Source organism: Danio rerio, chromosome 18 (assembly GCF_052040795.2).
Source record: "Danio rerio strain M-AB ecotype USA chromosome 18, GRCz13ab, whole genome shotgun sequence".
Taxonomy (NCBI): Eukaryota; Metazoa; Chordata; class Actinopteri; order Cypriniformes; family Danionidae; genus Danio; species Danio rerio.
In genome coordinates, this window is record NC_141038.1 from 36,348,768 (window position 1) to 36,375,773 (window position 27,006).

The following is a 27,006-nucleotide window of genomic DNA, read 5'->3' on the forward strand; positions in this document are numbered from 1 at the left end:
GCTACGGACCGCCGATAAGACATCACCCACCAACTGCTCTCTCACCGCCTTGAATTCCTGGGTGAATTCACAGACAGTGTCGCCGAACCTGGCTGGGGATATGGGGAAGTCAAGAAAGCGGACTTTGTCGACTTTGCGCATATCAGCCAGGGGTGGCGCTCCTGGACCACTAATGTGGACATCGTCCTCCCCAACGCACACGCAGCGGACTCAGTAGTCCGAAGAGCTAAGTCGGCGGCGGTGCGAAGCTCGTAAGCCTGGGTTGGACCCACCCTCGTGCAGCTCGGCCAGCGCCTGCGCTTGGTAGCGCTGGTAGGTGGCTATCGCATGCAAGGCGGAAGCAGCCTGGCCCGCAGCTATGTAAGCTCTAGCTCCGAGGGAGGTAGATAACTTACAGGCTTTGGATGGGAGACGAGGCGGACCCCGCCAAGAAGAGGCGCCGCGCGGATTTACCGCCATCGCGCACTCAACCTGAGGAATCGCCACATACCCCCTGGCTGTTTCACCGTCAAGAGTGGTTAGGGTGGAGGGACACGCAGCACGAGCAGAAAAAAGTGCTTTACAAGACCGCGTGAGCCTACTGTGCACCTCCGGGAAGAAGGGAACGCCCCTCTAGTCGGTCCGGCCGCGGAGCTGGGGGATAAACCATCTCCAACCCACGGCCGAAGCAGCCCGGGAAAGCACGGCTAACATGTCCGTTTCAGGATCCGTAGTGACAGCGCTCACCAGCCCGAAGGGGGCGAGCGGGTCTGGATCATCATCGGACAATGAAAGCCCACCCTCCGATGCCGCGGTGGACATCTGGTCTCCGGTGTCATCGGGCGTAAGGGCTACCATCTGTTAGATGGATCGCTTCCCCCGCCCGAAGCTTGGATGGAGCGCTTAGAGGAGCAGGAGGTCCGCGGGCCCGTGGGCGACGGATTATCTCTCGCTGAAACCCTCAGATCTGCCCGAGTGCCCGCTGCAGAGCAGGGGACAACTGGGGTGGTTCGCCCTTTTGCAAAGGCTAACCGCGATCTTGCGCAACAGTCATGGCATCGCAATGACGACATGAACTGCCCGCGAGCAGCGCATTAACATGCTGGACCCCCAGACATGTAACGCAGTGCCCGCGCCCATCATCCGAGGACAGGAAACCACCGCATCCAGAAACGCACAGTCGGAGCGCCGTCCTGAAAAGGACGTGCTGCACGACTGTGTTGCTCTTTCTGTGAAGTTTGCAACTTTATACGCACCGCTCTGGAGGACCGGACCCAAAGAACGCCAGGCAAGGGAGAAACCCAGCTCGACTGTCTGCCGCTGCGTGTACACACTCTGGACCGGGAGAATGCTCTCGTTCGCTCAGAACCGCTGGTCACAGCAGGAGGAACCCTCATCGACTCGATCAGAAAGTCTCTGAAGCGAAAAATGATAGCGTCTGCTGGCGCCAGGTGAGCTTATATACTCAGTTGATTGCTTATGCCGCTCACCTGCGCAGGCTTGCGCTGCCAATTCATTCTTAATTGGCCCGTTCAATACTCCTTCAGACGAGTAGCTTCTGAACCGAACCTCCCATACGTGGATTTTAACAATCAAATCCACTTATAGTGCTGGAGTTCCCCCCGAAGGGGTACTTGTCTTCTTCCTGTTTGTTTTTCCTTGTTTCCCTACCTTTCCCAACTATGTTCTGTATGGTGTAATATTGACGTCCTGTACTCCCATTATTCCATATATGTTGCCATTTTCCTAATATTTTGGTTTTAACTATACTTTTGATTTCTGACTTGCTGTATTTGATGTCCATGTCTATCATAGTTTGCTGTGCTGCTTGTTTAGCCAACTTGTCTGCCATCTCATTTCCACTAACCCCTATGTGCGCTGGTACCCACAATAATGAAATGATAACTCCTGATTTAATGATATTATTTCCCAACTGTACTATTTCATATATTATGTCCTGCCGTGATTCTGATACTACATTTTTTATACTCATGAGTGCTGAACTTGAATCAGACGCAATGACTGCTTTAATTGGTTTATTGTCCTCTACCCACTTTAGACCCAACCATATCGCTACCAATTCTGCTGTATAAACTGCTAAATTATTATTAATTCTTTTTGTAACTTCAATTTTTAACTTTGGAATACTGAATGACACTCCTACCCTTTGTCCAATTCTTGATGCATCTGTGTATATTTCAGTTGTTTCATTGTATTTTTCCCTTATATAATTTTCCACTTGTTTACTGTCAATCTCATTTTCTTGTTTTTCTTTCATTAATTCAAAATCAACTTCCAAATCATCAAGCAGCCATGTGGGAGCTACTGGAAATACTATAGTGGGCAAAATTTTTAGTGTATCTTTTTCCATATCATTTATTTTTTATTGTATTGTCCATCCATAACCTTTAATGCCCCGTTTCTCTCGTTCTTGGCATTGCATCAGAACTGTCTGTGATATGTGATTGTCATTATGGCCTTTCACATGTGTGTTCCATGTGAGTCTCCTATCAAACCACAATCCTAGATATTTAAAAGATTCAACATTCTCCAAATCTTTACCTCCCAATTTCAATTTTAAATCCTCTCTTATTTTCTTTTTGGTAAATAACATGGCTTTAGTTTTTTCTTGAGATATTCTAAATCCCCACTTTTCACGTCTCTCTATCCGCGCTTTACATGTGTGCGCGAATGACGTATCTGTCTGCTTAAAGAGGCTGCGCAAAAGTTTAAACTTAAATTCATTAACAGACAGTTTGAGATTCTCTCATTCATTCATTCATTCATTCATTTTCTTTTCGGCTTAGTCCCTTAATTAATCCAGGGTCGCCACAGCGGAATGAACCGCCAAATTATCCAGCACATGTTTTAAGCAGCGGATTCCCTTCCAGCTGCAACCCATCTCTGGGAACAGTTTGTGATACCTGTTGTAATTTAGTTATTTTTCGGTCTGACAATATTTAATTGGAGGAACATTTTTTTATTCCTTATCTACAATATAAAATACATACAAATACATTTAGATACTTTTATCCTTACTATTTTAATGTGAAGAGCCATTCAACCAGCATAACAAAAAAGTTTCTGAAGACAATCACCTACTGCACCTGTAATGAAGCACGTTATTTTAGAAGTAAGTTATAACGTATACATTTAAAGTAACCCTTTAAAGAATATAATAAACACACACAGACAAACCCCTTTGAAAACCCTCTGCTAAAGTGGCATATAATGTATTTCCAAGAACACAAGCTTCAAGTAGGCCTAGTCATAAAAATGACAAAAATGTGCTATTTGTTCATTCATTCATTCACTTAGTCCCTTTATTAATTCGGGGTCGCCACAGCGGAATGAACCGCCAACTTATCCAGCAAGTTTTTATGCAGCGGATGCCCTTCCAGCCGCAACCCATCTCTGGGAAACATCCACACACACTCATTCACACTCATACACTACAGACAATTTAGTCTACCCAATTCACCTGTACTGCATGTCTTTGGACAGTGGGGGAAACCGGAGCACCCGGAGGAAACCCACGCAAACGCAAGGTTGATTCTTTGTTAGGCTAATATATTTTGTTTTCTACCATTAGTGACTGCAATTAGTTAACACATGAAATTTACTATATTAATTTATATTGTATGTATGTATCAATATTACATTTATATATTATTAATATTTTCTGCTTAATTTCTTATTTATTTATATTTTTAACAAATAAAGCTGTTGTACTGCACACAATAGTTTAACTGTTTTATACTTTTTGGACCAGAAAATCATACACTGTAACAATTAGACCTTTCAGGATAGTTCAGATGTGATGCAGTTTCAAATATAGCTTTAAATATATCATTTAAAAAGTTTTTCTTTAAATTGTATTTTCTCAGAATCTGAAATGAAGCAAATTTCGACATGCCCTATCTCAATCAATATTAAAAGTGAATCCTGTGGGACATCGAACAAAATAGCTTAATAAACGAGTACACCCAAAGTTTAAAAAAATAAATATTAAATACAAATAAAAAAAGAGAGAAAAAACCAAGAGAAGCAAAAAACTTTTTTTTAAAAACTTAGTTGAAATTGTGTTGGTTGTATTTTATTTATTTATTTATTTATTTTGCAATATTTTGCTTGAATTTAATTGTATTCTTTCAATTTCCTAATATGTTTGGTGGTTTTAATTTAACAATTAACATTTTGATTTTCATTAACTAAAGTTAACAAAGGTGAATATAATGAAGTTGTTTGTCTGAGTTAATGCATCACAACAACCTGACTGGAAAGTGTTGCTAAATGCTGTATAAAAGTTTTCATATTGACACATTTTTTACAGTCAATTTATGATTGTGCTGTTTTGAAACTTTTTACACTTGAGACACATTCTCCTACTGTATTTTACATTTGACTGGGGTGAAATATTAACCACACCCTTGTTTTCCCAGCAAATATTTACAACACACACAACAGTAGTGTAACTGACAGCCTATAATAAAGATGACACTCAACTCACATTTAGAATTACAGCTATAACAGGAGAAATGAATGCTCATCTTTTATTCACAGTGAAGATGCTGTGCATTGCCAGACTGTGTATTGCAGTTTGTGGGGTTGATTTAGGGACCTGTATCCTTCAAGGTGACGCTCAGCCACCTGCACTTTCTGAGGATGGAGACTTTATTGTTGGAGGGGCTTTTACTATTCATTACTATGTGAGGACAGAAAAGTACACCTATACTAGGAGGCCACAACCATTAGAGTGCAGTGGCAGGTTAGAGTTTCAATAATAATAATAATAATAATAATAATAATAATAAACAATGCTTTAAATTCAAACAAGCCTTAATAGACAGCTGATATATGTGTACTTCAACAGCATGGACTTCAGAGAGCTGCGCTTTGCTCGTGCTTTGCAGTTCGCCATCCAAGAGATCAACAACAGCTCAGATCTTCTACCGGGCATCTTTTTAGGGTACCACATATATGACTCCTGTGGCTCTGTGCCAATGGCAATCAAGGTAGCGTTACAGCTTGCTAACGGACTAGATCCTAAATATAACGACACCGACTCCTGTGCAAAATCTGCCGCAGTTCTCGCACTAGTTGGAGATTCTGCTTCCACCCCGGCTATAAGCATTTCAAGAATATTCGGTCCTTTTGAAATTCCACAGGTGCTTGCTGAGTATATAAAAAGTATATAACAAAACCAAAAAGAACACTAACAACTGATGATAATTACATATGACCTGTCATGTTTTTACATATAGGTGAGTCATTACGCAACATGCGCGTGTCTCAGTGACAAGCGACAGCACCCTACTTTCTTCAGGACCATCCCCAGTGATCACCATCAAGCCGCCGCACTGGCGCGGATGGTCAAGCGCTTCGGGTGGACGTGGATAGGGGCTGTGCGCAGTGATTCAGACTACGGGAACAATGGCATGGCATCATTCCTGAAAGCTGCGGAGAAAGAGGGAATTTGTGTGGAATATTCTGAAGCCTACTACAGGACCTACCCGCTCAGTAAACTGAAAAGGGTTGCGGATGTCATTCGCAGATCAACGGCTCGTGTTATCGTTGCTTTTGTGGCCGCAGGTGATATGAGATTTCTCCTAGAAGAACTGAGCAAAGAGCCACTCCCTCCAATGCAGTGGATTGGGAGTGAAGCTTGGGTTTCAGACCCACAGATGCTGCGGTTTAATTTAAGTATAGGAACGATGGGCGTTGCGGTCCCGCGATCTCTTATCCCGGGTTTTCGTAAATTTCTACTTGACCTGTCCCCATACAAGGTGTTAAAATTTCCCTTGCTGACAGAATTCTGGGAAAGCTCATTTAGTTGTAGTCTACAACAGCAGACAGATCCTTCCACTGGCATGCCCGCATGTGATGGCACAGAGGACCTTGGCAGGTTAAAGAACCCGTACACAGACACGTCCCAGTTGCGCGTCTCTAACATGGTGTACAAAGCAACATACGCTATAGCTCATGCACTCCATGGCATTGTCTGCAACGAAACACAGTGCAGCAAAAACATTAAAGTTAAGCCCCGACAGGTATGCTATAACAAGAATAATCAAACCCAAATACAACTCACAAATATAGCCTACGTGTTTGTGTGTGTGAGTGTATTTTTTTCTTTTTCTTCTGGAGAGGGGCTGTTTTAAATTGGCTGGAATAAATGCAGATTCATTTATTATTTTTATTTTTTATTTTTTTGTAATTCTAATGTCAATATTATTAGCCTAGTTACAGAACAAACCACTGTTATTCAATAGCTTGTTTAATTAACCGAGTTTGCATTTAACATTCTTCTTCTAACATTCACACTTTAAAGGGATAGTTCGTCTAAAAGTTCTGTCATCAATTACTCACCCCTTACTTGTTCAAACCTGTTTCAAACCTTCACCTATATATAGCAACAAAATAATATTAAAACAGGCTACAATATTTATTTGTGTGTGAAGGTCTACTTAATTCATATTTAACCCCACACATTATGTTTGTCATGCAGGTTTTTGATCAACTCAAGCAAGTGAATTTTTCTAAAAATAATTATTCTGTTTCGTTTGATGCTAATGGAGACCCTGTGGCCGTGTATGAACTTGTGAACTGGCAGCTTCAAGGAGATGGTTCAATTGATTTTGTGACAGTGGGCAAATATGATGCGTCCCAGCCTGAAGGCCAAGAATTCAGCCTGAACAAAGCTATCATTTGGTATGATGGCAGTGAAAAGGTATTTCATGTGTTGTTATAGTCTATTTTATTTTTTTTCAGGGATGTTAGGCTGTAACCTGGAAAATTATTACTGATGTTATATCATTATTTTAATGATGAGAGGAACAATACAATCATTAATAAATTGGTTCAGACTCTGATGTTATGTGCATCCGTCACCTGCAGGTGCCTGTGTCTGTGTGCAGTGAAAACTGTCCACCGGGTACTCGGAAGGCTGTAAAAAAAGGAAGACCTGTTTGCTGTTACGACTGCATTCCATGCGGAGAAGGAGAAATCAGCAATAAGACAGGTAAGCTGCTTGTCTAAACACTCTAGTGAGTAACATCTTAATATTAGTATTTTTATTACTGCTTGAATACATTTACCAACGATTTGTTAAACACCTTATTTTAAGTGTCTAATCATAGTCTGTAAACACATGCCATCTGCTAGTCATTAGAGTGTTTGTAGACTCAGGGGTGGATTAAGTGAATTCCAGCCATGGGGCCCAAAGATTCAAAAAAATGTAATTAATGTTTTTAAAATTATTATTTTGCTGTTTCTTTTCTTATCATTCAATCTGCTTTTCTACATTTTATATTCATGCAAAATAATAATATGTAAAGTACCTTGTCAAACATTTTAAACGATTTGTTTTCTTATTTCTAAAAAATAATAAATGAAATATTTTAGTCCCTTTATTAATCTGTGGTCACCACAGGGCATTTAAAAAAATTGTAATCCATTTTTATAATAAAGATTTCTTTTCAAGAAATTCTTCATTATAATGAAGGTTTTTGCATGAATTTAATTTTCAAATATTTGTTTTATATAGAACAAACTATTATGGTATGGCAGTTTGATTATCTCTGTTTTGTTCTTGTGGTTCATGAATTGCTGTTATGCAGTGGTATATTAATCTTCTAGATTCTCCAGACTGTGATAAATGTCCACCTGATTACTGGCCCAGTACTGAGAAGGACAAGTGTCTTCCTAAACCAGTGGAGTTTCTGTCTTGGGATGAGATCCTTGGGATTATCCTAGCTGTTCTCTCTGTTTCTGGCTCATTACTGGCTTTAAGCATGGCTTTAGTGTTTTATAAAAACAGGGCTTCTCCAATAGTGAGAGCCAACAACTCTGAACTGAGCTTCCTGCTGCTCTTCTCACTGACTCTGTGTTTCCTCTGTTCACTCACTTTCATCGGTCAGCCCACTGAGTGGTCCTGTATGTTGCGTCACACAGCTTTTGGGATCACTTTTGTCCTCTGCATCTCTTGCGTTCTGGGGAAAACAATAGTGGTGTTAATGGCCTTCAAAGCTACACTTCCAGGAAGTAATGTCATGAAATGGTTTGGGCCTCCTCAACAGAGACTCAGCGTTTTTGGTTTCACTCTTGTACAGATTATTATTTGTGTGCTTTGGTTAACAATATCTCCACCGTTTCCGTACAAAAATATGCAGCACTACAAAGACAAGATCATTCTAGAATGCAGTTTAGGGTCAGCTGTTGGTTTCTGGGTTGTACTAGGTTATATTGGTCTTTTAGCATCACTTTGCTTTGTTTTAGCTTTTCTGGCTCGGAAGTTGCCTGATAACTTCAATGAGGCTAAATTCATCACCTTTAGTATGCTCATATTCAGTGCTGTTTGGATCACCTTTATCCCAGCTTATGTCAGTTCTCCAGGGAAATTTACTGTGGCTGTAGAGATTTTTGCCATTTTAGCTTCAAGCTTTAGTCTGATTCTTTGTATTTTCGCTCCGAAGTTTTTTATTATTTTATTTAGGCCAGAAGAAAACACCAAAAAACATTTAATGGGTAAAGTACAAAGCAAATCTTACTGATGTACTCACAACACCTTGCATAATATATCACTTATTTCAAGATGTTTTGGTGCCAGCTTTAATCATATACATTTTTTAAAGTTTGTACTAGAGCTGCACAATATATGGTTTTCTCATTGAAATTGCAATGTGCACATTTGCAATATTCACATTACAGGATCTGCTACATCAAGTCTGGATTATATTTAATCAGGAGTCACAGAGGAAAACATGTAATTTTTGGACAAAAATGCAACGTTTAAACCATAAAGTTACCAAAACATCAATCACTTGCAAGTGTGAGCATTTTAAGCCAGTTTAAAGCATTTTTGACTTATATTAGATAATTTGTGCCTGAACACTGCAAGACTCATGGAAGACTCATAGAGACTCACTGTTTATTTTATGCCACTATATTTTTCAATGCTTGTGATACAGTAGGTTCAATATATTTTATGCAGATAGACAGTCCTACAAAATCATCCTAATCAATCTAAACCAATAAAATATTTCCACCCCGAACTCATCCTAGTGAAATGACAGTATACTCAATATCGCAATATGAATCATAGAAAAATAAAAGGTTGATTTTTTTTTTTTACAATATTGTGCGGCCCGAGTTTGTCATTTTATATTTACATGTTGACAGTGTGCATTAATCAAAACTATACAAATTGTATATGTACAATGGAAAACTTTGAAAAATATATGTAATTTGTATATATTGCCATGTATGAAATTTGTCTATGGGTTCTCTGGTTATGTTTTCATGTTGTATAAACTTTTTAAACAAAAAATATATCTTTTGTCAGTTTGCTGTGATGGCTGTGTATAAAGTTTCGCAGCACATTAACATTAATTCAGCACAGAGTGTAATTTGAAATTTGTATCTTGTATTTCTTGCTACTGAATAGTAAGTTTAAAAAAATCTTAAGGTTTTTTTCTTGGTGATTAAAGCAAATGTTCTCATTACATATCACAATGATCTTGTGTTCTGAAACAATGGTTATGTAAATTATATGTATGTATATATATATATATATATATATATATATATATATATATATATATATATATATATAGACACGTGCAACTTTACTCTAATCCTCTAAGCTTAGTAGCTTACAAAAGGGATCTTATATATATATATATATATATATATATATATATATATATATATATATATATATATATATATATATATATATATATATATATACACACACAGTTGAAGTCAGAATTCTTAGCCCCCCTGAATTATTAGTGCCCCTGTTTACTTTTTCCCCAATTTCTGTTTAATGGAGGGAAGATTGTTTCAGCACATTTCTAAGCATAATAGTTTTAAAAACCTATTTCTAGTAACTGATTTATTTTATCTTTGCCATGATGACAGTAAATAATATTTTACTTGATATTTTTCAAGACACTTCTATACAGCTTAAAGTGACATTTAAAGGCTTAATTAGGTTAATAAAGTGAACTAGGCAGGTTAGGGTAATTAGGCAAGTTATTCTATAAAGATGGTTTGTTTTGTAGACTAGCTTAAAGGGGCTAATCATTTTGTCCCAAAAATAGTTAAAAAAAATTAAAAACTGCTTTTATTCTAGCCAAAATAAAGCAAATAAATAAAATTTCCAGAAGAAAAAATATTATCAGACATACTGTGAAAATTTCCTTGCTCTGTCAAACATCATTTGGGAAATATTTAAAACAGAAAAAAAAAAAATCAAAAGGGGGCTAATAATTCTGACTTCAACTGTATATATACAGTTATTTATACATATATATATATATATATATATATATATATATATATATATATATATATATATATATATATATATATATATATATATATCAGAATTAATAAACCCCCTTTGAGTTTTTTTTCTTTTTTAAATATTTCCCAAATTATGTTTAACAGAACAAGGAAATTGTCTGATAATATTTTTACTTCTGGATAAAGTCTTCCTTGTTTTATTTTAGCAAGAATAAAAACAGTTTTAAACAAAAAAATAAAGTCAAAATTATTAGCCCCTTTAAGCTATATCGCAATAACCAATATATACTATCATAAATTGTTAAAAAAAAAAAACTCACCGAAGAAGGCTTAAAGACAGAGAAGAATCTGATTCTGATATCATCTTTCACTACTGTATTGTTGTTAAATAGCAAAAATATTTTACAAGTAACTTTTATTCTAAATCTTGGACCTTATTAAGAAAGAAAATACCTGATAAAAAGGTTTAAAGCACCAAAAGTTAGTTTTAAAGCGTATAAAAGTTTATTATAATACTAATTTGTTGCTATTCATAGATTTTTTAAAATGAGCTTTTTACAAGAGAGGCTAGAAAACCAGGAGGCTACACTATATTTATTATTACGTTTCAATTTTTTCTATTCAAGTGGCAAATTCTGGCTTAGTAAAGTTGAATGTGCGGGCAAGTTTGTTATTTTCCAATAAAATGACACAGGCTACTTAGTTGTAATAGTTTTTGAGATAAAAAAAAAAAAAACTTTTACCAGGCTGGCTACGGGCCTATATTCATTAAGAAAAAAAAGGCTTGCATAATCTAATGAAGCTGTTTCATTAGTTCAGTTTTAAGCTATAGTATCTAACTTCAATCCCACATGCTAAACGCTAAAAAGTAATTATGTTATGGCTGGTGCATTTTAGTACATTTTTTTTTTTTGAGTGTGCCTACATTTGGCAGTGAAAGCAAAACACAGACAGTGGTATCCCTACAGAAATCTGTCAGATGTTCTTATATAAGTTTAAAGTTACAAAAAAAAAATACACTGTATACCACAAATGCGCACACACACACACGTATACAGGTTACAAGGACTCTCCATATGTAATGTATTAATGTTTTTATACAGCAAAAACTGTTTCTAATATTGCTTAAATCCAGGAACCCTGTGGCAGATTTTGAATTTCAAAAGAAACTGGAGAAATTATTATTGTGTTAAAATGAAAATTCACTCTAACTAAAAATTGTCATCATTTACTCAGCCTTCACTTGTTTCAAACATGTTTGGCTTTCTTCTTTTGAACACAAGATAAGCTATTTTAAAGAAAGCTGGAAAACTATAGCCATAGACTTCCATATTATTTGTTTTTGTGTCTACGAAGTCAATGGTTACAGGTTTTCAACTTTTTTCAAAATGTCTTCGTTTGTGTTCAACAGAAGAAAGAAACTTGAGTAAATTGTAGTATTTTTTTTTTCATTTTGGGTAAACTATCTCTTTAATTAAAAAAAATTGTCAGATTAAATAGGCTAGTTTACTTTGTTCTTTAATCAAGTTTTTGCATAGTGCGGATATTAGTTCACCAAATTAATATAACTTTAACTGTGTATTTTGGGCTTCATCTCAGACTGTGAAGCAGGGCCACCCCAAACCTTCAGGGGGCCCTAAGCAGGATTTTATTTGGGGCCCCCTTGGTGCAAACAATATGACAAATTATCATCAATCCTTGATTATTCGCGCACTATAAATTTAAAACACACATTATCGATTTTATTCGCTGTAGATGTGTTGCTTACATTATAAAATGTTTTAAGACAATTCTAAATATTATTCTGCAGAAACAACTTCCTACTGATCCCACTATTTATGACTGCTTGCCACAAATCTAAATAGTTAGACACAAAATATGAATCTGAGCTGACAGAAACAAAAACAGCTGGAAGTAGCCAATAGCATACTTATTATTATTATTCAGTCACAAGACGCTGCCAAACAGTCAAACATAGTGACAATATATTTTTTAAATGGATATAAATGTTAACCCTGAAAAAAATTGTATTGTATTTTGTAGTTCAAATAACTTAAAACATCTATTTAAATGAAATTCAAATTAAACCAAGAAGCATTTTCAGATCTCTTTAGATAAATGTCTTGATAAATGTCTCTTTAGATAAATTTAGATAAATGTCTAGGCGCCAGAGTATGTACAGCGGTCGGAAATAACGTTAAATGGGCATATATTTGTCCCACCCCTAATCCACAACACAACAAACAAAAACAAAAACAAAAGTCACTCAGTCTTTACCAATGACTGTAAAAAATATGGACGACGCGACAGCCCTTTTTCCCATTGAACGCCTTGAGGGCAAAACGCCTGCTTGACGGGCACAAACTGTCGCAAAAGACTGCTGAAATTGGAGCCAGACATGCGCAGAAGGATTGTCTGATGGAGCCAGAGGAGGAGCCGCGAAAATGAGCAGAGTCGAGCTTCCAATCAAACGCTTTATGTAAAATCAACTACGCCCCCCGAACTTCTCAGCATGCGTTTGCTGTCATATCAACACAAATGGATGTAATAACGTTAACAAATATGAGGGTTATATATATTCAATCGCGCCAGCTCCAGGCCGCAGCGCATAACTTACTCGCGGCGTCGCGGGCTGATTCCGGCTCGCATGCGGCAGCGCCTGCTCGCTCGGCCGCCGCATCTGGCTTGATTGACTCGGGCTGGAATTGGGTAGTGAGTCCAGGCATCCGGAGTAGGTCCAGCAGAGGTAACATTAGTCAGTCTGAGCTCTAAGAGATAAGTCTCCGGCAGGCGAGAATCTAGCCGGAACTGTGCTTTGCTATCTGGGTGGCTAGGCGTGTATCAGCAAACTAATAAAGCCCGAAAAAAGCCCTGAACTTAGCGAATAAACAGTGTTCCACCAGGATCATGTATGTCAGAAACTATAGTTTACTGCTGAACTCATTTTGTCATGGTAAAATAACACAGAAATCGAATAATAACATTTCAGTCTACTTCAGTCTCCTGCCGAAGCTCAGACGCCGCGCTTTGAGAAACTGTCAATCACAGCTGTCAATCACGATGACACGCCCAGCATTAAATTACTGCTAAAAACAAACTGTTTACAAAAATGAAGATCTGCACCTATTTCAGCACAATAACCAGTGCCTTAATCGACCAGGGCTGCGTTTCCCAAAAGCATCGTAAGCCTAAGAAGTTCGTAGAAATGATCGTACGACTGATCTTAATATTACGGTCTGTTTCCCAAAAGCATCGTAACTTAAGTAGCACTTGAAAATCTTCGTGGATCTACGAGTGCTCTGGAGTAATCGTAAAGCCTTAAGTGCATCGTAAGGAGACAGAGTTATGAGGGCACCTGCTGGACAACCGGCAAATTGCACCTACAATTTACTTCTCTTCAAAGTCATTATTCATTTTATTTGTACGTATATCTCTATTCATTTATATTTTCTACACATTACACAATTCAATATACAAATAATAATAATTAATAATTAGGCTAAACTTTTCAAAAATAAATGTAAGAGCTTATTTATTTATTTATTTATTTACTTATTTATTTATTTTGATGTGAGATAAGCAATTTTTGATAAAGAAATTGATAAATAATTCTACTTAATTAAGGTTTCATATAAATATCGAAAATGATGCTGATGTCATTTCCGGCAAGGACTGTTAGAATTAGTTTTATGCGAGATTGGAGCAAGACAGTGTTTTTACAGTACGACATTTCCAGTTAATTTATGTTTTTAAACTGGCTCAAAAATATTTTTTTTTATGTTATTCGAGTTGAATATACATTCACACAAGTAGAAGAAGAATTATATGGATTGCTATAACATGTGCAACAATAACGAGCCATTCTATAGCGTGACATTTCAGCACTTAACAAACGGATAGCAACTCCTAAGTTGCACTTAAAGCTGGGCTACGTGCAATTGTGTTAAGTGCATTTTTGGGAAACGCACGTGAAACAATAACGAACGTTCGCAAAATGACTCGTAGAAAACGCTCTTAAGTGCTAAGATCAATCGTTATCGGGAAACGCAGCCCAGAACTATCTTTCGGGACATTTTATTGCAAGTGTAATATTTTTTTTTATTTGGGCTCAAGTCTCCTTCATTAACACGGAGGAGGCGGGCTTTATGACTTGTACTGCAGCCAACCCCCAGGGGGCGATCTAACGGCCGAAACCTTCACTCAAACGTAGGCTTGCGGCACACTTGGTCTTTACATGCACTCTTTGGGGCCCCCTGGTGGCCACGGGGCCCTAAGAAGACGTTTAGTTCGCTTATGCCTTGGGCCGGCTCTGCTGTGAAGAACATGTTCAAGTGTGTTAAGTCCTGTGTTAAGTAACTGATGCACAGCTTTCATTTTTGGTAAATATCATAATGCTCTATTTAAAAAAAAAAAAGCTGAAATGTCTGTCATATATCAGGTCACATTAACTAAAAAAAATTTCGCATGTCCGTCATTTTTACAGATTTGGCTTTACGATTTTCTTCTAACCTCCTTAGTGACAAAAACACAGTGATTCTAAACAGAAAGCGCCCGTGTTGTACAAGAAACCGACAGCACAGAACCTATCCTTGCTTTTACTATTGATATCGCCATAGCGCACCTGCCAGCAACATTGTAACAATGTTAATCCCTGTTTCGGAAGCCAGTCCATCAACAGCACTTGAAAAAGATGATGAAAGCACTATACAAGAAGTAGCTGAAGCAGGGATCATCCGGTGTTAAACATTAATTAAAGCTCATCTTTATGTCCGAGATATGATATGACTTGGGGGCCAAACCAATTTAAACGGATCCGCCCTAGCAGATATTTAAAAAATGTACACTTTATATTTGAAAATTGTACCAAGCCACTAAAAAGATATTCCCACATATTTAAGTTCTTTGATAACATTTTGTATAAACTGTTTTAAATAACCAAATTAAACACAAACAATAAATAAACTAATCAAAATATTCAAACATAGAGAGAGTGCAAGAGCAAATATGTTCGCTATGTCACTCACCGAATCTAAGTGTAAAATAACGCACAATATAAAAAAATAAATAATTTATCTTTTTTTTTATAACATATGCCTAATAAATTAGGGTAGCATACTAATATTAAAATAAAATATTCACCTTTGCGCCGAATATAACTCCCCATGCAGAGATTAGGCTACACTCTTTGAAGAAATAAAAAAAAAAATTCCAATTAATCTATTTTTTCACATTTTTTTTTATCATTTTCAGTGTTTTTTTTTTTTTTTAAAGAAGCCCGAATTAATAAACAGCGTTTTGAATTATCTATTAACTTTAAATGTTATGTCGTTTATTTTTTTCTGTTTTGAGTTGAATAGAGAATACCAAACAACTTGTATTTTGGTGCCTACAGTAACACACGCACGCACGCTCTCTCTCTCTCTCTCTCTCTCTCTCACGCACACACACACACACACACACACACACACACACACACACACACACACACACACACATATATATATATATATATATATATATATATATATATATATATATATATATATATATATATATATATATATATATATATATAGTTATAATAAAGTTATATATAACTTTATAAAATAAAGACTTGTTCACCGTAAATTAGAAAATATGTAGGCCTACTTATTTACTCACATTCAAGTAATTTCAAACCCGTTCTCTCTGTCTGAGACTACTGATTGGACTACATAAAAAAAATATTTAGACAAACAATACAATTTTTAGGCGGTGTGCATTTTGAAACTTTGTAAAACACTCGAGGAAAGTTTACAGGTTCTGATTGAATATTTTGACATCAATTAGGCTAACTACACCTGTTGTCATTCCAGAGAGAGTTGAAACCTATAAAAACGCAATGCTCAACTAATATTTGAAGTAGTTGCTCTCCTAGCAGGAGAAATGTATAATAATGTTTTGTTAATCGTGACACTACAGTGTATCATCACGCGTTTGTATGTTGTGTATGGGAACCGTTTAGGTAGCTGCATCCTCCAAGGTGACCCTCAGCCTCCTGTTCTCTTCGACGAAGGAGACTTTATTATTGGAGGTGCTTTTAGCATCCATTACTATTTGAGGACAGAAAAGCACACCTATACTATGCGGCCACAATCATTAGAGTGCAGTGGCAGGTTAGAAATATAAAACCAAGTATATAATTCTTAATAGTCTTTTGTGGTTTGTGAATGTGATAAATTATGTTATTTTTTTTTTTTTTTTCATTGTGTAATTCAACAGCATGGACTTCAGAGAGCTGCGCTTTGCCCGTGTCTTGCAGTTCGCCATCCAAGAGATCAACAACAGCTCCGATCTCTTGCCGGGCATTACATTAGGGTACCGCATATATGACTCTTGTGGCTCTGTGCCAATGGCAGTCAAGTTGTCATTTCAGCTTGCCAACGGATTAGATCTCATATTTAACGACAATGATTCTTGTTCGAAATCTGCTGCGGTTGCCGCACTAGTCGGAGAATCTGGCTCCACGCCTTCTATAAGCATTTCAAGGCTTTACGGTCCTTTTGGCATTCCCCAGGTTTAGTAGGCTATTTTATTTTGGAGCATACCACCTACTCCTAATAATAATAATAATAAAAGTAATAATAATAATAAATAAATAAACAAATTCACAAAAAATATTAAAATTTTCCTTAATGTGTATTAATTATATTAACTGCAAATATACTGTCAAATTATCTCTTAACATTTTTTATGCAAATAGTAATTGGAGCAATATTTACATGCATTTTGCCCAATTACAATTATTTTATTTTTTTCCCTCTTCATTGTACACTAGGTGAGTCATTACGCTACATGCGCGTGTCTCAGTGACAAGCGACAGCACCCAACTTTCTTCAGGACCATCCCCAGTGATCACCATCAAGCGGCCGCACTGGCACGGATGGTCAAGCGCTTTGGGTGGACGTGGATTGGGGCTGTGCGCAGTGATTCAGACTACGGGAATAATGGCATGGCATCATTCCTGAAAGCAGCAGAGGAGGAGGGAATTTGTGTGGAATATTCTGAGGCCTACTACAGGACCCAACCGCGCAGCAAATTGATGAGAGTCGCTGATGTCATCCGAAGATCAACGGCTCGTGTCATTGTTGCTTTCATGGCTTCAGGAGATATGAGACTTCTGTTAGAAGAGTTGAGCCAACAGCCTCTTCCTCCGATGCAATGGATCGGCAGCGAGGCGTGGTTTACAGATCCAGAAATGTTGCGCTTTAATATGTGTATTGGTGGTGTGGGTTTCGCAATCCCGCGGTCAGTTATCCCTGGCTTTCGTACGTTTCTACTTGACCTGTCTCCACAGCGCGCAATGAAATTCCCACTGCTGACAGAATTCTGGGAAAGCTCATTTAGTTGTAGTCTAAAACAGCAGACAGGTCCTTCTACTGGCATGCCCGCGTGTGATGGCACAGAGGACCTTGGCAGGTTAAAGAACCCGTATACAGACACGTCCCAGTTGCGCATCTCTAACATGGTGTACAAAGCCACATACGCTATAGCTCATGCACTCCATGGCATTATCTGTAATGAAAAGAAGTGCAACAAAAACATCAAGATTGAGCCACGAGAGGTATTTATTTTGTGTTTTTTAATGTACCAAGTAATAGTTATAATTTGCTTTTAAACAGGGCTAAAAAATATCTGTGTAATCCAGTAGGCTAATGCATTTCTGATAGCAGATAACGCAATTTTCGCTTTAACACATTTAAATAATTTCATGTCTGTCATGCAGGTTCTTGATAAGCTCAAACAAGTGAAGTTTTCTAAAAATAATTATTCTGTTTCGTTTGATGCTTATGGAGACCCTGTGGCCGTGTATGAGCTTGTGAACTGGCAGCTTCAAAAAGATGGTTCAATTGATTTTGTAACAGTGGGTAAATATGATTCTTCCCAGCCCAAAGGCAAAGAATTCAGCCTGAGCAGAGCTATCATTTGGTATGATGGCACTGAAGAGGTATTAAATGTGTTCTATAATAACTCCTGAATGTTATGGAATACTCTAATACATTTGTGACTCTGATATTATACACGTCTGTCACCTGCAGGTGCCTGTGTCTGTGTGCAGTGAAAGCTGTCCACCGGGTACACGGAAAGCTGTCCAAAAAGGAAGACCTGTCTGCTGTTATGACTGCATTAATTGTGCCGATGGAGAAATCAGCAATGATACAGGTGCTTTGGGCATGTTCTGCTGGATAAATCACACATGGGCACTGACATACTATATACGACAGTACATGACAAAGAAAAATTACTGGGTAACACTTTCTATGAAGCTCATACTTGTAATGAATTATAACACTCTGTTTACAATTATTTATAATTAACCATAACAATTCTATACATTTATGTATAAAGACGCAACAAACCTTTATAAACTATATTAAAATGACAGTTATAGCTAGATGTATAACAACGTTATCAATACTTACTACAGATACATTTCAATTGTCAATGCACATGTTCATAACATCCTACACATGATTTGTATGTATTCGTTAGTCTAGTCGTGATTATATTTATAAAGATGCAGTTTTCAATGTTAACATTTTATGTTATGTTATAGTAGCAAAGCCTTAAAAGTAAGTAAACATATTTTGTTCTGTCAAAAAATGAATGGTCTATATTTATGATAAGAGTCATATGCTTTATAAACACTTATTGTGGGTCATAATAGAGTTACCAACCTGTATAAATGCATAAATATTGGCTTCAAGTGAAACAGGATGGAAATTTTCTATAAAAAGAGAATTGGTTATTGGCATTGCTCATTGTGTTGGTTATGCATGTATAAGTGGCTTATTGCCATTTTAATAGATCTTAGCAATTTATTTGTTTGAAAGACCATTTATAGACTTGTTGTGGTTGATTACAAATAATCATAAGCTGCATCTTTACATAGAATCACGACTGACTAATTAATACTTCTAAATCATGTACAATGTGGTATAAACACACACACACACACACACACACACACACACACACACACACACACACACACACACACACACACATATATATATATATATATATATATATATATATATATATATATATATATATATATATACAGTTGAAGTCAGAATTATTAGCCCTCATTTGATTTTTATTTTTTTTTAAATAATTCCCAAAGGATATTTAACAGAGCAAGGATATTTTCACAGTATGTCTGATAATATTTTTTTCTTCTGGAGAAAGTCTTATTTGTTTTATTTGTTTTATTTTGCCTAGAATAAAATAAAATAAGCAGTTTTTAAGTTTTTAAACACTATTTTATGGACAAAATTATTAGCCCCTTTAAGCTATATTTTATTTCAATAGTCTACAGAACAAACCGTCATTATACAATAACTTGCCTAATTACCCCAGCCTGACTAGTTAACCTAATTAACCAAGTTAAGCCTTTAAATGTCACTTTAAACTGTATAGAAGTGTTTTATAAAATATCCAGTAAAATATTATTTACTGTCATCATGGCAAAGATAAAATAAATCAGTTATTAGAGATAAGTTAATATAACTATTATGTTTAGAAATGTGTTAAAAAACTCTCTTTGTTAAACAAATTGGGGAAAGAAAAAAACAAGGGGGCTAATAATTCAGGGGGTTTCCTCCGGGTGCTCCAGTTTCCCCCACAGTCCAAAGACATGGGGTACATGTGAATTGGGTAGGCTAAATTGTCCGTAGTGTATGAGTGTGTGTGGATGTTTCCCAGAGATGGGTTGCGGCTGGAAGGGCATCTGCTGCGTAAAAACTTGCTGGATAAGTTGGCAGTTCATTCCGCTGTGGCGACCCCGGATTAATAAAGGGACTAAGCCGACAAGAAAATGAATGAATGGTTTGAGCCTTGGCTGGATCAGTTGGTGTTTCTGTGTGGAGTTTGCATGTTCTCCCTGTGTTCGCGTGGGTTTCCTCCGTGTGCTCCAGTTTCCCCAACTGTCCAAAGACATGCGGTACAGATGAATTGGGTTGGCTAAATTGTTCATTAAAGATATAAGCTTCATAGAAAGTGTTAACAAATAATGTTTAAAATGCAGAAATTAAAAAGTGAAGGGAATTTAATTGATTTTGTTACCCATTCCCAGTTCTTTTACCTCAATTAATTTTTTTAAATTATCAAAACACAATTGTGTTTTATAATACAATTCAAAAGTATATACCCCTTATAAATCTCCCTTTTAAATTATTATTTTCTTTAGGATGCTTCACAATAATACAATTGATTTGTGCATATACATTTTTGTGCATATACATTAGATTAGTACCAAAGTCTAAACTAGAACAAATCCAAATGAAAAAAAATAATTCCAAAAAAGGTCACCATTCAAAAATGAGTACACTCAAATTAATATGTTGGATAAAAAATAAACTGTTAATACACAGGAAAAATCAAGTACATATATGTTTTTTTTTAATTAAGTTAAAATTTTGTGGTTTGTAATGTTTTATTTTGAAATAAAACATTTTGTTTTTAAATGGCAGAAAAAGCAATTTGGCTATATATTCACAGAGACATGCATAAAATATTAATTTTCAAATGGGGGGATTTACAAATGTAATCTATTAAAAATAAACAAACAAACAAATATTAAATAAAATTTTAACAAATTGGAATAACCAAGAGAAACTTCTAATAACTGATTTATTTTATCTCTGCCATGATGACAGTAAATAATATACTTTTTAAGATATTTTTCAAGACACTTCTATACAGCTTAAAGTGACATTTAAAGGCTTAACTTGGCTAATAAGGTTAACTAGGCAGGTTAGGGTAATTTGTCAAGTTATTGAATAATGATGGTTTATTCTGTAGACAGTCAAGAAAAAAATATATAGCTTAAAGGGGCTAATAATTTTGTCCCTAAAATGGAGTTTAAAAAAATTTAAAACTGCTTTTATTCTAGCCGAAATAAAAAATAAGACTTTCTCCAGAAGAAAAAATATTGTCAGACATACTGTATAATTGTAATATACTGGATAATTGTAACGGTAGACAACGGTGTTGAGGATCCACGTGCAGCTTTATTAAAGAGTAGTCGGTCAGGCAATGGTCAAACACAGGGGCAAATAGGTGGTACATACAGGGAAATCCAGAAGCGTAGTCAGGTCACAGGCAAATGGACGATATAGGCGACATACAATGTAAACAAGAGAACAAGGCAAAGGTAAAACACAAAAACACTAGACTAGAAGACTGCTTCATAATGTTACAGGGTATAACCAAACAAGATGCAACAATGTGAGTGTTACTGTTAGCAGTTTATATAGTCTTTGAAATTAGTCCTTGAGTAGCTCCCAGCTGTGTGTGTAAGTAATCAACGGAGAACAGGAACAGGTGTGTGTGTGGTGCTTGAAGGGAGTTGTAGTTCATACGGTGTCAAAACTTTAGTCCAAGGGAATGTGAATGTTCTTCAGTGATCTATAAGGGTTGCTGGTTATTGTGACAATAATATTTCAGTAGTTTAGCCAACATTCATTTCCCCCCAAAATCCACTGACTTTATTATTAATACTTTTGCATTTTTTGTTAATCGATTGTTTGCGTGTCTTAATTGCCCTGAGTTTGAAAAGATGAATCTCATACTGTGCATACTGTGGATGCCAATGGTTACAGGTTTTCAGCTTTCTACAAATGGTTTGTTTACCAGAACAAAGAAACTCATAAAGATTTATAACCACTTGAGATTTATAACCATTTTGTCTGGTGAACTATATAAAACTTGAAATATGTCATGGGTGCTAGCTTTAGATGTGCACAGAGTAAAGCAGCTGGCAATATTTTTGTTTCCACTATGGATGTCAATAACTGCTAAATTCCATCATTCTTCAAAATATAAGGATATGTCTGAACATATGAACATATGAAGAAAGGAGTTCAAAAGATTTGAACCGCTTAAGTGTGAGAAAATGTTAAGGAAATGTTTTTGTTCATTTTAAATTTTTAACTTGAATCCCGATTAACTTAACATAAATACATGTTTTTGTCATGACTTGTGATATTTCTTTTACAGTGTACTAGTGCCACATATTAGTACCTAAAAAGTACAAAAGTGTACATTTTGAAAAGGTATTGCAGTAACACTTAAAGGGGTGTTCATAAGACGTCATTAAACCTTTATAATCATGACATGAGTAGGTAGTGCTGTTGCCTCATAGCAGGAAGGTTGCTGGTTCGAGCCTCGGCTGGGTCAATTGGCGTATCTGTGTGGAGTTTGCATGTTCTCCCCTCGTTCGCTTGGGTTTCCTCCGGGTGCTCCGGTTTCCCCCACAGTCCAAAGAGATGCGGTATGGGTGATTTGGGTAGGCTAAATTGTTCATAGTGTGTGAGTGTAAATGAGTGTGTATGGATGTTTCCCAGAGATGGGTTGCAGCTGTAAGGGCATCCGCTGAGTAAAACATATGCTGGATAAGTTGGCGGTACATTTCTCTGTGGTGACACCGAATTAATAAATAGACTAAGCTGAAAAAAATGAATGAATAAATAATCATGACATGACCATGTCATGAATGTGAATGAGATTTTATGCATGCTTATAACAACTGTCATTAAGTGCCATTCGTTCAGTTATGACAACTTGACATAAACAAATACATCACAACCTGTTTTTGTCTTTCTCATGTCAACTTGAATTACCAATACAACACAACTTGTTTTTCATCAAAATGTCATTAAATCTAATGTTTTTATATTAATGACCCTGTTAGATATAATTTGACAGAGTAATCACACTTTTACATACAAATACAGCTTGTTCCACTGAAAACAGGATCAAAAAATTATTCATGACACAATTATAATGCCCCATGTCAATCATGTTTATGAGAGATTTCTGACAAAGATGAAAACTTTTGTGATGTATTTGTTAATGTGTTTTGTCATAACAAAACAATGTAATCTGTGCTTTTCAATGAGCTAACTGAGCAAATAACACTTAATAAAAGCTGTCAAAAGCATACATAAAATCTCATTTAAATTCATGATGTATCTTGTCACCCGGAGGAAACTTAGACGAACATGGGGAAAACATGCAAACTCCACACAGAAATGCCAATTGACTCAGCGACAGGGCTCGAACCAGCAACCTTCTTGCTGTAAGGCAATCATGCTACCCACTGCGTCACTGTGACACAATGATGAAATTAACAGTGATGCAATGACTTTGAAAATCAGGCAGTGTGAACTCGGCATTAGGCTTTAGCGTGGTTTATACTTCTGCATTCAGTGATCGATGTGACCCACGGCACGGCACATGCCTTGCGGGTTGTTGTGCATTTATACTTCTGCTCGCTGTTTGTGTTGCTCTGCAATAACACTTCTGAAACGCTAGCTAGCAGTGAGGTTTTTATGTTCCTCTGTATCGAGTTTCTTCGCTTGTGTTTTTCTTTTTCGAAAGCTACGTTAATGTAGAAGTAGCTCAAACTCACTCATTTTGAGGTGGGAATCAGGGCACGTGCAACAGCTTTAATCATAAGGTAAACACAACACAACAGTTTCCATCTGGAACTCTTTTAAGGGACTCTAAACTTGTAAACACTTGCTCCAACAGGTTCGCATGTCTCTAGGTCCAGCCCACACTCGTCAGCACTACCAAGCTGACCAGTGACAGTGCTTGCGCTACGCACACGATGAGAGCTATACATTACGTTCACACGCAGGCTGCGCCGGAGCATATGTGTGCACTTGACGCAGAAGTATAAATCTGCCTTTAGGCTTTGACAAGGTGGCAAGTTTTGTCACTCTAGTTAGCCCTGGCTCTTTCACTCCTCCACTGGCAAAAGTGATAAATGTCAATGAAAACAAACTATTAGTAGGAAACAGAACAAAAGACATTAAATGGGACAGAACTAAATACAAATTGAGACTTAAACTCACAGTAGACAATTAACTAAATGTATGTGAGGATAATGTAAAAAACAAATGGGAGAAATAGAACAAAGTAAACTAGGCTCAACTAATTCAATGAAAACAATAACATAAGGTCCACAACTGTGACATTTACTTAAATACATACGTTATACTGCTTATATGTAAACTGGTGTTAAGTGTATGTAAACATAACATCTAATATTCTGCATGCCAACGATGTCATTTCTATTGTCCATGAATAACTTTTTAACACTGATTTCCTTACCTTCCAGATTGTTTGGATTGTCATGAATGTCTCTCAGACTACTGGCCCAATAATGAGAAGAACAAGTGTCTCCGCAAACCAGTGGAGTTTCTGTCTTGGGATGAGATCCTTGGAATTATTCTGGCTGCTTTTTCTGTTGCTGGCTCTTTAGTGGCTTTAAGTATGGCTTTAGTGTTCTATAAAAACAGGGCTTCTCCAATAGTGAGAGCCAACAACTCTGAGCTGAGCTTCCTGCTGCTCTTCTCACTGACTCTGTGTTTCCTCTGTTCACTCACTTTCATCGGTCAGCCCACTGAGTGGTCCTGTATGTTGCGTCACACAGCTTTTGGGATCACTTTTGTCCTCTGCATCTCTTGCGTTCTGGGGAAAACAATAGTGGTGTTAATGGCCTTCAAAGCTACACTTCCAGGAAGTAATGTCATGAAATGGTTTGGGCCTTCTCAACAGAGACTCAGCGTTTTTGGTTTCACTCTTGTACAGATTATTATTTGTGTGCTTTGGTTAACAATATCTCCACCGTTTCCTTACAAGAATATGCAGCACTACAAAGACAAGATCATTCTAGAATGCAGTTTAGGGTCAGCTGTTGGTTTCTGGGCTGTGCTGGGTTACATAGGCCTCCTAGCTTTCCTATGTTTTGTTTTAGCTTTTCTGGCCCGGAAGCTGCCTGATAACTTTAATGAGGCTAAATTCATCACCTTCAGTATGCTCATATTCTGTGCAGTATGGATCACATTTGTTCCAGCTTATGTCAGTTCTCCAGGGAAATTTACTGTGGCTGTAGAGATTTTTGCCATTTTAGCTTCAAGCTTTGGTTTGATTCTCTGTATTTTTGCTCCTAAGTTTTTCATTATTATATTTCGACCAGAACGGAACACCAAAAAACACATAATGGGTAAAGTACCATCAAAAGCCCTTTAAGTCACTCATTGCTTCTGAGGTGCACACTCTGATTAATTTTGAACATTGTATTCTGGGAATTAAGCGTATAGGTTTCTGATTCTACTGTTTGTGCTGTATGTGCAAATAAATTAAATTCATATACTTAGAAGATGAAAATTTTATTAAAAGACTAGATTAGTTATTTTCCGAATTGTGTGGATGTGTGGAGTAACCTCTTGTGTAGCTGTGGAAACTTAACACAGTTAATTCCATGTTGTTGTTTTTGTTTTACACAATATTTTGGGTTGTCTTGATATGCAGTAATGTTCAAAATCCACAATAACTAATAAAAAAAACTCCAAAATGTCACAGTCACCAGCAATCTAGCACATGCAGAAATCTGGAGGACTACAAATCTGTCAGCAAAAGAGCTACAATATACAGTCATGCACCGCTCACACACCTGTTCCCGGTTCCATTAATTACACACACACAGCTAGACGATCGTTATGAACTGATTACAGGGACTATATACACAGCACACACGCACACCTCAGGGCTGTGTCTTAATTAACTGTGTGTGACATTACGATGTGGTTTCCTTTGCCTTGCCCTACTGTGTTTGACCCATGCTTTGTTTTGTTTGTTTATTTATGTTGTCTGCTGCCTGCCTTTGACTATGTGCCTGTTTTTTGACCACGACTTGCCCGTATACTTATGTTTGTTCCTGCGTTAGCCATTGCTTGCCTGACCATTCTCATAATAAATCCTGCATTTGGATCTACACTTCAATTGTCAGTGTCCCTTCACATTACAAATAATCTGCTGTTTCTGTGAATGGAGACATCAGCCTTAAATCAGCTATATTTGTGCAAAATATATTTTATAGTCAACTGTAATAAAAAAATGCCAATTCACATTCAAGTTTTTTAGACCAGTGACCAGAATCAAAAATAATTTTCATTGATTCATTCATTCATTTTCTTTTTGGATTAGTCCCTTTATTAATCTGGAGTCGCCACAGCGGAATGAACTGCCAACTTATCCAGCATATGTTTTATGCAGCAGATGACCTTCCAGCTGCAACCCATCACTGGGAAACATCCACATACACTTATTCACACATACCCTGTACATACACCCATACACTAGTCAATTTTAGCATACCCAATTCACCAATAGCGCATGTCTTTGGACTTCTGGGGGAAACTGGAGCACCCAGAGGAAACCCAAGCGAACACAGGGAGAACATACAAACTCCACACAGAAACGCCAACTAACCCAGCCGAGGCTCAAATCAGCAACCTTCTTTGCTCTGAGGCGAACTTGCCACCCACTGCGCCACCGATACACCATTTTTTTTTTTTGTAAGAATAAACTTTTAGGTTGTCATGGCAAGGTAGGAAGGTAGTCAGCTGCTCACTATTTTAAAATAATTTGCTATTTAGACACAGGTTTTGTGTGCACCTTCATTTTCACTGCATGACAAAAATGATAATAAATGAGGCCCTAGGTGTTAATGGAGGCCTTGGGACTTCATTTCTTTTGTCTTTGCTTAATACATTTGTGTAAAGATGTTAGGTCAACATAAACATCAAATATTAAAAATAGTTAAACACATGACAATAAAGTCTTTAATCCATTTGTTTATTCATTATATTTATAGCATTG

The 27,006-nt window shown here is 36.8% G+C and overlaps 2 protein-coding genes and 1 long non-coding RNA gene across 3 annotated transcripts in view; 2 read left to right on the top strand and 1 right to left on the bottom strand.

Moving 5' to 3' along the window:
• LOC141378718 (uncharacterized) overlaps positions 1-26,081 on the bottom strand; it is a 41,708-nt gene extending 15,627 nt beyond the window's left edge. The window contains exons 1-2 of the long non-coding RNA XR_015515116.1: positions 24,454-26,081; positions 7,886-7,970 (exon numbers count right to left, since the gene is read on the bottom strand). This is a non-coding gene — a long non-coding RNA (uncharacterized LOC141378718). The remainder of the gene's footprint in view (positions 1-7,885; positions 7,971-24,453) is intronic.
• olfck2 (olfactory receptor C family, k2) lies at positions 4,457-9,494 on the top strand. Its single transcript, XM_087293260.1, has 6 exons — positions 4,457-4,747; positions 4,853-5,147; positions 5,244-6,029; positions 6,488-6,709; positions 6,877-7,000; positions 7,618-9,494. Exons 1-6 carry the CDS (start codon positions 4,518-4,520, stop codon positions 8,529-8,531), a joined length of 2,571 nt encoding a protein of 856 aa, XP_087149386.1. The 5' UTR covers positions 4,457-4,517; the 3' UTR covers positions 8,532-9,494.
• Positions 15,911-26,121, top strand: olfck3 (olfactory receptor C family, k3). The gene is made up of 6 exons (XM_087293270.1): positions 15,911-16,445; positions 16,552-16,846; positions 17,108-17,893; positions 18,056-18,277; positions 18,369-18,492; positions 24,461-26,121. Exons 1-6 carry the CDS (start codon positions 16,216-16,218, stop codon positions 25,372-25,374), a joined length of 2,571 nt encoding a protein of 856 aa, XP_087149396.1. The 5' UTR covers positions 15,911-16,215; the 3' UTR covers positions 25,375-26,121.
• The last annotated feature ends 885 nt before the right edge of the window (positions 26,122-27,006 follow it).

Coding starts and splice junctions, on each gene's coding strand:
- olfck2 (XM_087293260.1), top strand. CDS start 4,518: ATGAATGCTCATCTTTTATTCACAGTGAAGATGCTGTGCATTGCCAGA. Junction 6,030..6,487: donor TTAAAGTTAAGCCCCGACAG/GTATGCTATAAC, acceptor TTTGTCATGCAG/GTTTTTGATCAACTCAAGCA. Junction 7,001..7,617: donor AGAAATCAGCAATAAGACAG/GTAAGCTGCTTG, acceptor TTAATCTTCTAG/ATTCTCCAGACTGTGATAAA.
- olfck3 (XM_087293270.1), top strand. CDS start 16,216: ATGTATAATAATGTTTTGTTAATCGTGACACTACAGTGTATCATCACG. Junction 17,894..18,055: donor TCAAGATTGAGCCACGAGAG/GTATTTATTTTG, acceptor TCTGTCATGCAG/GTTCTTGATAAGCTCAAACA. Junction 18,493..24,460: donor AGAAATCAGCAATGATACAG/GTGCTTTGGGCA, acceptor CTTACCTTCCAG/ATTGTTTGGATTGTCATGAA.